The sequence below is a fragment of the Physella acuta genome, unplaced genomic scaffold (genome assembly GCF_028476545.2).
Source record: "Physella acuta isolate Inbredline_101_S28 unplaced genomic scaffold, ASM2847654v3 ptg000204l, whole genome shotgun sequence".
In the NCBI taxonomy this organism is placed as follows: domain Eukaryota; kingdom Metazoa; phylum Mollusca; class Gastropoda; family Physidae; genus Physella; species Physella acuta.
In genome coordinates, this window is record NW_026731723.1 from 896383 (window position 1) to 906114 (window position 9732).

Sequence of the window (9732 nt, forward strand, 5' to 3'; positions counted from 1 at the left end):
ACTGTTCTACATCGCCGTGTATGGCTTGATGTTAATGTCAATAAAGCCAGTATTTGACAACAACAGCGTCCCTAAACTGCCTGCCCCTCCCCCCCCCCCCCCGCACTGTAGTCCCGCCCCTGCGTCATCCCATTATGTGCTATATCTCAGGGTCAGCCCTTTTAAACACAACACCTCAGTGGGTAATAAGCATCCCCATTGAGTGAGTGTTACATTATAAAAGACTGATTTTGTAAATTGAAAATGAAATAGATCAAGAAATTGATTAATTAATATATTTAATGTTAACCGAGCTCGGTAATTTTTAGAAATAAATAAAATATATCATGATATATGTTAACAAACAAAAGATGCAATATCGAGGAATAATGGGCTGTTTGGCGTAATGGGGTGGGGGTTGGGGGAGTCTAGCTTTTTGTGACGATGGGGAGATTAAAAAATCGTTTTAAAAAGCGTGGCGTAATTTTTGGATGACCCCCCCCCCCTCTTATTTACTTTTATTATGATTTTCAAATTTTAGATAGAATTTTTCCCTATACGTAATCATCGCTGTTGGAATTGTTACACTTTAAATATCTATATTACCCCCCCCCCCCCCCCCGCTTTATTGCAATTAACTAGGCCCAATATTTTCTTAATTTGTATATTCTCGTTTTCAGAGTATAGGTTAAGTGTTGAAATGGTCCTGAATAATTTACACATATAAGACAGTTTTCGCCACCTGACATCTCCCTACATATATACATCTTTTGTAAAACAATAATACCTATTCCGAAAGGTTTAAAGTTTATTCAACAATATGTCAAAAAATAATAAATTACACCAAACATTGACGTGAATATATGGATGTGAGTTATGTACAGAGTAAGAATGGGTGATAAAATGACTACGTCATTAAAGAGTTAATGTTGCCCTGAATGTCACGTGAAGCTAGAACTTGGCTGGTTAAAGATCTGTTTGTTTTCTGGTAGCCAGGTACTGCTTGATGCCATCAACCTCAGCCACGGTTGCCCGGAGGGCTTTCAGTGCGGGATAGTTGTCCAACAGCTGGGGGTTGGTCTGTACAACATTTTGTATTCCCTCGAATATGATAATATCTGCAAGACTTAGCTGTAAAAACACAGATAGGATAGTTTAAAATATCTGCCAGACTTAGCTGTAAAAACACAGATAGGGTAGTTTAAAATATATGCAAGACTTAGCTGGGAAAACACAGATAGGATAGTTGATAATATCTGCAAGACTTAGAATAGATGGAAAAAAACACAGGTTGGCTTGTTGAAACTAGTGTGTATTATAAAGTGGGACTACTGTGTAGTAATAAAAGACTTCTGTGTTCAAACAGTTTACCTTTGTTCCAACAGTAAAGTTTGTTTTGTTCTTTTCTTGGTTGTTGAGGAGGATTTTGTTGAAGTAATTCAAAAATCTCGGGTAAACATTTTTGTTCATGTTATCCACTAGTTCATTCTGTCAATATTTTAAAATGTTCAATTCGGCTAAACGTTTCCTTGGCATTATAGAGTATCAATTTTTTTAAAAAAATGCCCTTTTTAAAACGCTCTGCTTTAGTTACCTCCCTTAAAAGATTGTAGCCCCGCTAGTTACCTCCCTTAAAAGACCGTAGCCTTCACCCTTACCTTTTTTTCGGGATCTTTAACCTGGAAGACCTTGACCTCCTCAACGATCAAATCTTCCCTCAACAAGTGCAACTGATTAATTTCTAAGGCCTCCAAATTGTTTGATCCGAACAAACCTGAAATAAAGATTCACCACATACAAATGTGTGCCTAGTTATGTGACCACACTTACAAATAACATTTTATGTTTAAATAGTAAGGATTTGGGTGTGAAAATATAACTAGTAACAAGATAATTTTTAAAGATAATTTAAAAAAAAAAACTTTTAATAATAAATTTTCATATTAGTGTGTGTGTGTGTGAGTATGTGCGTTTGTGTGTGTAAACAAGATAACTTCAGTACCGTTAAGCTAGATTGATGAAATTTCTTATATAAGTATTATATCAAATATGTAGTACTGTATCAACTTTTCAGTGATTTCCGATAATCGGAAGTGGATTTTTTTCTACTTTCAATTTTACAAAAGCAATTCAAGTTCCAAGTTTAAAAGAAATAGGTCTGTTAGAAGTGGTCTAAATTTTGCTGGCAAGTTTTGATCCATAACGGACGAAGCACGACAAAAAGCACGAAGTAGAAGTTAAATAAAAGCTTGTAAAAACTAAGTTAATTAAACATAATAAAATACATTTATTAGTTGAAAAGGTTTTAATTTCCGTTTATATTTTAATAAGAGATTTTTAAAAAGCGACGTACCATTTTCCATAGCTAGATAGGTTGCTATGGCGATCCCTTGCGCGTATGTTTGACCGTCAACTTCAAGAACTGGGAGGCTACCGAAGGGGGTTGCTGCAAAAGGTCAAAGTTCAAGCATGTATTCATTTAGTCAAAGTTATTTTCTCTACAGCATTGACACACAACAAAACTTGACATCCGCCAGGTTTAGACTGTATATTTCCGTGTACCTAGGGTTAGATTAAATATTTCCGGGTACCTAGGGTTAGATTAAATATTTCCGGGTACCTAGGGTTAAATTAAATATTTCCGGGTACCTAGGGTTAGATTAAATATTTCCGTGTACCTAGGGTTAGATTAAATATTTCCGGGTATCTAGGGTTAGATTAAATATTTCCGGGTACCTAGGGTTAGATTAAATATTTCCGTGTACCTAGGGTTAAATGTTTCCCTGTACCTAACGCCCGAGGATTCTACCACCTACAAGCCAGCCAGGGAAGTAGATCTTATAAAAACCATTCAGTGTGGTATGATTCCGGGTACGTAGGTTTAGACTGTGTTTCCGTGTACCTAGGTTTAGGTTGTATGTTTCCGTGTACCTCGGTTTAGGTTGTATGTTTCCGTGTACCTAGGTTTAGACTGTATGTTTCCGGGTACTTAGGGTTAGGCTCTATGTTTCCGTGTACCTAGGGTTAGATTAAATGTTTCCGTGTACCTAGGGTTAGATTAAATGTTTCCGTTTACCTAGGATTAGATTAAATGTTTCCGTGTACCTAGGGTTAGATTAAATGTTTCCGTGTACCTAGGGTAAGATTAAATATTTCCGTGTACCTAGGGTTAGATTAAATGTTTCCGTGTACCTAACGGCGGAGGATTTTACCACCTACCAGCCAAGGAAGTGAATCTTATAAAAACCATTCAGTGTGGTGGTTTTAAAATTAGCTTTGTCGTTGTTATCTCCCCTGTACAGACACAAACCGGTAGTGTAGCCACTTCCGGCTCCGTTTTCCTGAGAGCTCTTGTGTTGTAGTTCATGTTTAGTGGTCGGTGTTTTGTTTAGTTTAGTGTTTGAGGTTTTGTTTAGTTTACTGTTTGAGGTTTTGTTTAGTTTACTGTTTGAGGTTTTGTTTAGTTTACTGTTTGAGGTTTTGTTTAGTTTACTGTTAGAGGTTTTGTTTAGTGGTCGATGTTTTTTGTTTAGTTTACTGGTTTTGTTCAGTTTACTGTTTGAGGTTTTGTTTAGTTTACTGTTTGAGGTTTTGTTTAGTTTACTGTTTGAGGTTTTGTTTAGTGGTCGATGTTTTGTTTAGTTTACTGGGTTTGTTCAGTTTACTGTTTGAGGTTTTGTTTACAGTTTGAGGTTTTGTTTAGTTTACTGTTTGAGGTTGTGTTTAGTTTACTGTTTGAGGTTTTGTTTAGTTTACAGTTTGAGGTTTTGTTTAGTTTACTGTTTGAGGTTGTGTTTAGTTTACTGTTTGAGGTTGTGTTTAGTTTACTGTTTGAGGTTGTGTTTAGTTTACTGTTTGAGGTTGTGTTTAGTTTACTGTTTGAGGTTTTGTTTAGTTTACTGTTTGAGGTTTTGTTTAGTTTACTGTTTGAGGTTTTGTTTAGTTTACTGTTTGAGGTTTTGTTTAGTTTAATGTTTGAGGTTTTGTTTAGTTTACTGTTTGAGGTTTTGTTTAGTTTACTGTTTGAGGTTTTGTTTAGTTTACCGAGCACTTGTTCAATAAAATATGTTTATCTGCATCAGATATTGAAAACTTTAAGGACATCAGGACAGCAACTCGCGGACATCAGGACAGCAACTCGCGAACATCAGGACAGCAACTCGCGAACATCAGGACAGCAACTCGCGAACATCAGGACAGCAACTCGCGGACAACAGGACAGCAACTCGCGGACATCAGGACAGCAACTCGCGGACATCAGGACAGCCACTCGTGTGAGACTGAGGGGCCGGACATCGAGGCTCTCTCAGATTCTCACAACGAGAGTATTTCATCTTTTTGTTTCACTGACTTGGAGTTGTTGACTTATCAGAAGTCACACGTAAAACTTAAGTCAAATTTCCCACACATCCTCTCACACCCACCCACACACCCCTCCACAGCCACTTACTCGGCTTGACTTTCGACCATTCGCTGAAGGGTATCCTGTTGTCCTCAAACTTTTTCTTGGCGGCGTGTAACACGAGTCGGCTGGTCTCAGCTCGACTCCTCAGGTCAAAGTACGACAGTTTCAAGGTCATGGCGGACAGGAAGGTCACGTCTGTTGACAAAATGTGCATTTATTAATAAACTCCTTTTTTGGGAATATGTAAAAAAGTTGAACGGAACATCAATGATATGGACAATTTGTTATCAGCGAAAGTTTTTTTAATGACGTCACAACTACTTCAGATGCGTTTATCTACACACCATTTATACATCCAACTAAAACATATATCAATAACTGGACTCTCTACCCAGCCAACTATCAAACTAGACCTTACTCTCTACCCAGCCAACTGACCAACATTAAAAAACCAACTTACGAGCTGCTAGATGATGATGATGTTGTTCCAATACCGAGACGGCGAGTGAGTGGGGAGACAAGCCGTGCCCGCCTTTTTATGAGAGGACACCGGGTTTTTTTTTTTTTTAAATTTGCTGCGTCATGTCATGCTGCGTCATCCAGCAAAACGGAACTGCCGGGTTGACCGACATCCGGGTTACTTAGTGAGAGGTCGAGTCGAAACAAGGACTCCACGATGGCGGATATATTTTAACCCCCCCCCCCCCTCACCACCCATATAGACCACGATAACGGATACATTTTACCATTTTACACCCCCCCCCCCCCACACACACACATTATTCATACCCACGCATCAAGCATTAAAAGGAAAACACTAAACAAAATACTTTTTCCCAAATGGGCGGAGCTAAGATATGTGCGTGCTCAGCTAGTGACGTGTGCAGACCTTATCAGAAAAAAAAGGGCTCTGGTAACAGTGCCAGAGGCGTAGCTGCCATTCCGGCGCCCGATGGCGAATTATATATTTTACCACCCCCCTATAGTTATTCATGCTTGTGAACCCCCCCCCCCCTTCCCGGTAAATTGGTGGCGCTTTTTACCTGTCACTATACCGTAAACCTTTTTTTTTGTGCCACGCATTGTAGCCGTTTATTTTCTGAACTTGGACTTTGTAAAATTCGAAACCCAGATTAAAATGAGCTTTTTCATTTAGTTCCACCCATTTTGGCGCCCCTTTAGTATGGGCGCCCGAGGTGGCCGCCCTACCCGCCCTCCCCTAGCTACGCCTCCGAACAGTTCCAGACTAGATGTTACCCTTCTGGCATTCAGGGCTAGGCTCACTGTGGTCCGCGGCTGATTATGGTCCGCGGCTGACTGTGGTCCGCGGCTGACTGTGGTCCGCGGCTGATTGTGGTCCGCGGCTGATTGTGGTCCGCGGCTGACTGCGGTCCGCGGCTGATTGTGGTCCGCGGCTGATTGTGGTCCGCGGCTGACTGTGGTCCGCGGCTGACTGTGGTCCGCGGCTGACTGCGGTCCGCGGCTGATTGTGGTCCGCGGCTGATTGTGGTCCGCGGCTGACTGTGGTCCGCGGCTGACTGTGGTCCGCGGCTGATTGTGGTCCGCGGCTGACTGTGGTCCGCGGCTGATTGTGGTCCGCGGCTGACTGTGGTCCGCAAGTGTACAGGCTCAATTCAATATGAAAATATTTTACATAGATCTTCACACACAAAATAAACAGAATGATGTTGCTAAGTAAAATGTACGTAGATGCCACAAACCGACTACGCACTACAAATATGTTACGGTCAAAGCCCGAAGTGCGGCCATAGCACGCATTGGCCGGCCAATGTGCGCATTGGCCGGGACGTACTGGCCTAAGTCTAAAGCGCTTAAACTTAACAACGTATTTCGTACTTTGGCCGGCCAATGCGCAGACTGGCCGGGATGTCCTGGACAATGTCCTATCTAGACTAAGTTGTGATCACGTTTTCATTATTCTTGGTGCGTTTTCATTGAGAGTAACGTATTGTTTAGCTCTTGTTTGTATAGCATTCTATATGCAATGCGACATGGACCAAAAGGGCCGTAAGACCAAGAGACAGACATACCAGATGGCTGCCAAAATATTTCTGAACTAATGAATATGTGGCTTGAACTTAAACTAGTTCACGTAAAACCAAGGCATAGCCAAAGCCAAGGTTCAGTAGAACGTACCAACCAAGATGTTCAAAAATTGATGATTGCAAGGATGCAGACAAACGAATCAGCTCAATGGGCTGAGAGTCCCAAATTCATCAAGGAATCCAACAATCGCCATACGAAGCCTTGTTTGGATGCAAAAGTGGGACTTAGCACTTCAAATCTACCAAGTGAGGCTTTCGATAATTTAGTTACCGAGGAAGATCTTGAGAACATTGAACAAGAAATGGAGGTTGCCATAAATGCAACGACATCCTCAGCTAACACATATGCTGCCGTGGCGGAACGCCCAGACCAGTTGCGTGACAATAATATGGCCAACAGATTATGCGTAGTTTGTGAAAAATGTTGTAGTGCAGCCCATTCTTGTGGATCCTGTGGCAACGATGTTCATGCATTATGCTGAATGACCAATGAACCAGACGAAGGGTACCGAGGGAACATTACTTTCAAGATTAGCTTGCAAACTCAAGGTGCTAAGATGCTAACATAATCAGATACACATTTTAAACAAGCAGACGTGGCAGATAATGTTCGCATCTGTATACCAGAAGTAGACAGGGGTCGCGGTGATCCCCGAAGCGTCATTGCAGTTGTCATGAGAGTCGAGGGCGCTTTCTACAAGCTAAAAACGGAGCGTGGTGTTCTAAAACAACTGTATGCTCGTCCGTTTGGCACTGAGAAAAAATCACTAGGAACCATCGCATCTTCACAATCACTGACCGGCGGCCAAGATACACTCGCTGCAATTGCACAACCAAGTGCACAACAAATCGCTGCAAGTTTTAAAATAACAAGCTACTATGTAATTTTAAATGCCATAAAAGTTCAACTTGTTGTAACAAGTGATAATAATAATTGAGACTATAGTACAATAAAATAATTTGAATATTTCTGTCATTTACTTTAATTAATAATCAATAAAGACTTAATGTCATGATCCTTACGGTATAAAAAAAACCAAATCTGCTCACGATCTTCTAATTCGGACTTTGGCCGGTCTTCCCTAGCCAGATGATTTTCTAATTCGGATATATATATATATATATATATATATATATATATATATATATATATATATATATATATATATATATATATATATATATATAACTTCAGTTAAAGAATACGGCGTCATTTTTTCATCTTATACCCAACTTACACCGCAAACCTGGATACGCCTCTAATTAACTCTAATACCAGCAAATGTTGTATCTATTTGTTGTACCTAGCAATGTTGTATGTATTTGTTGTACCTAGAAATAATGTATCTATTCTTGGAAACCATGGCCAGGTTGTATTGAAGAGTCTCGGGTAGGTCCAGGATATTGGGGAACCAGGAAGAAATGATCGGGTATTCCACACTCCCCTCCCTCCCCCTCCTACACGTCATCGTTCACGGTAGACAGGGAAATTTTTGGGGAAATTCCCGAAACCACTAAATTTGACAGCAGCGGGTATTTTCACCGACATGGTGTTAGACTCAAACTAAAACAGAAGCATTGAGATGAACGTTAAAAATTGTTCACATCGTTGTGAATAAATAAATTTGAAACAATAAAAAAAATATTAAATTTTTCACATCGTTGTGAATAAATAAATATGAAACAAAAAAAAAACTAGCTGTGATAATTTCTATCAGTTTTTACTTTCTCGTAAATACGAAGTATAGAGAAAATTTTGTAATCGTGCAAAAAAAAATAATTAAAAAATCGAGATTTTTACAAATCTCGACGTTTTACACCTCCCTGAGTCGGAAAAACATAATTTGCAACCTTGTCCGTATGTCTCTGTGTGTGTATGAGTGTGTGTGTGTGTGTGTCTGTAAACACGATAACTTGAGTACCTCTACAGCTAGATTGATGAAATTTCATATATATTATATCAAAATCGTAGATCCGTATACACTTTTGAGCGATTTCCGATAACCGGAAGTGGAACTTTTTATACTTTCAATTTTTCGAAAGCCTATAACTTGTGTACAATTTCAGATAGATAAATGAAATTTCATGTCAGTAAAAGATCTAATTCTCTGCATTCTTTCAAACTTTGAGTAATTTCCGTTGACCAGAAGTAGTAATTTACGCTTTTTCCGATTTCCCAAAAAACGCATGTGAATTTATAAAGTACTAATAATATTCCGCACTATTATACACATTTTGCTTGGCGTTCACTAGGTGCGCAATTCTTTTTTTCTACGAGATTCTATTCTATTTTAAAGTTTAAGTAATTAAACATCATGTTTATATCCTGAGTTGCCATCCCCCAGTAGTGTTATATAAGAATATTCGAGAAAAATTAGGGAGATCACTACCGGTTTATTTTATTTTAAATTAGTATCAAATGGTCAGAGGTTGTAAACATTTCTCAGCCACAGTTACGGCAGTCCCCTTTACATAGCAATACTAGGGATGAAAAAGGCCGACATGGTGCAAAGGCCGGGGCGCCACTAGGTGTGGTGGCATGTACGCATGTGGTGACATGTAAGCTCGCGGCCATATTAATGCTGATCCAAGTGTGTAATCTATAATGGAGATTGACATATTTTTTCATTTACATAGAGATTAGGAAATGTATGACCAGAGTTTCTTCCAGGCATCTCTTCGGGGGGGGGGGGGGAGTGTCCCCCCCCCCCCCCGAAAAAATTCTACCGCCCCTCCCCCTCCCCCGAACGAAATGAAATTTATATCATTTATATAGAAAATATATACTTTTAACAGTATCCGCCTCCCGAAGAAAATCTACCGACCCCCGAAAATTTCAAGTGCCCCACCCCCCGAAAAAATTCTACCCCCCCCCCCCCCCCCCGAACGAAATGAAATTTATATCATTTATATAGAAAATATGTACTTTTAACAGTATCCGCCCCCCCCCCCCCCCCGAAGAAAGTCTACCGTGCCACCCCCCCCCCCCCCGAGAAAAAAGTCTGGAAGAAACACTGTGTACAACATGTACACACTTGGACACTATTAGATGTACACATTCTGCCACGTACAGACTTCTACATGTACACACCCACTGGTTGATCAACTCAGTTCGCCATGTTGGGCGGACAGCTCAGTACGTCACTTCCCTTGACGCTTGACCAATCAGCTGCCTTGCTTGAACCGTGTGGCCCAGCCCCTTTGTTTGGTCACTTGCTGACCATTACGTCACACACAATCTGTATCGAATGACCAGCTGGCGACAAGTGGTCAGTGCACCTA

General features: G+C 40.3%; 1 protein-coding gene across 1 annotated transcript in view; it reads right to left on the reverse strand.

The window, feature by feature from the left end:
• Positions 1–769: 769 nt before the first annotated feature.
• LOC131937229 (putative glutathione S-transferase 7) overlaps positions 770–9732 on the reverse strand; it is a 231547-nt gene continuing 222584 nt past the window's right edge. The window contains exons 2-7 of the mRNA XM_059294487.1: positions 4845–4866; positions 4430–4579; positions 2333–2425; positions 1638–1753; positions 1351–1467; positions 770–1110 (exon numbers count right to left, since the gene is read on the reverse strand). Of these exons, the coding sequence (XP_059150470.1) occupies positions 946–1110; positions 1351–1467; positions 1638–1753; positions 2333–2425; positions 4430–4559 (621 nt within the window). The 5' untranslated portion in view covers positions 4560–4579; positions 4845–4866 and the 3' untranslated portion in view covers positions 770–945. The remainder of the gene's footprint in view (positions 1111–1350; positions 1468–1637; positions 1754–2332; positions 2426–4429; positions 4580–4844; positions 4867–9732) is intronic.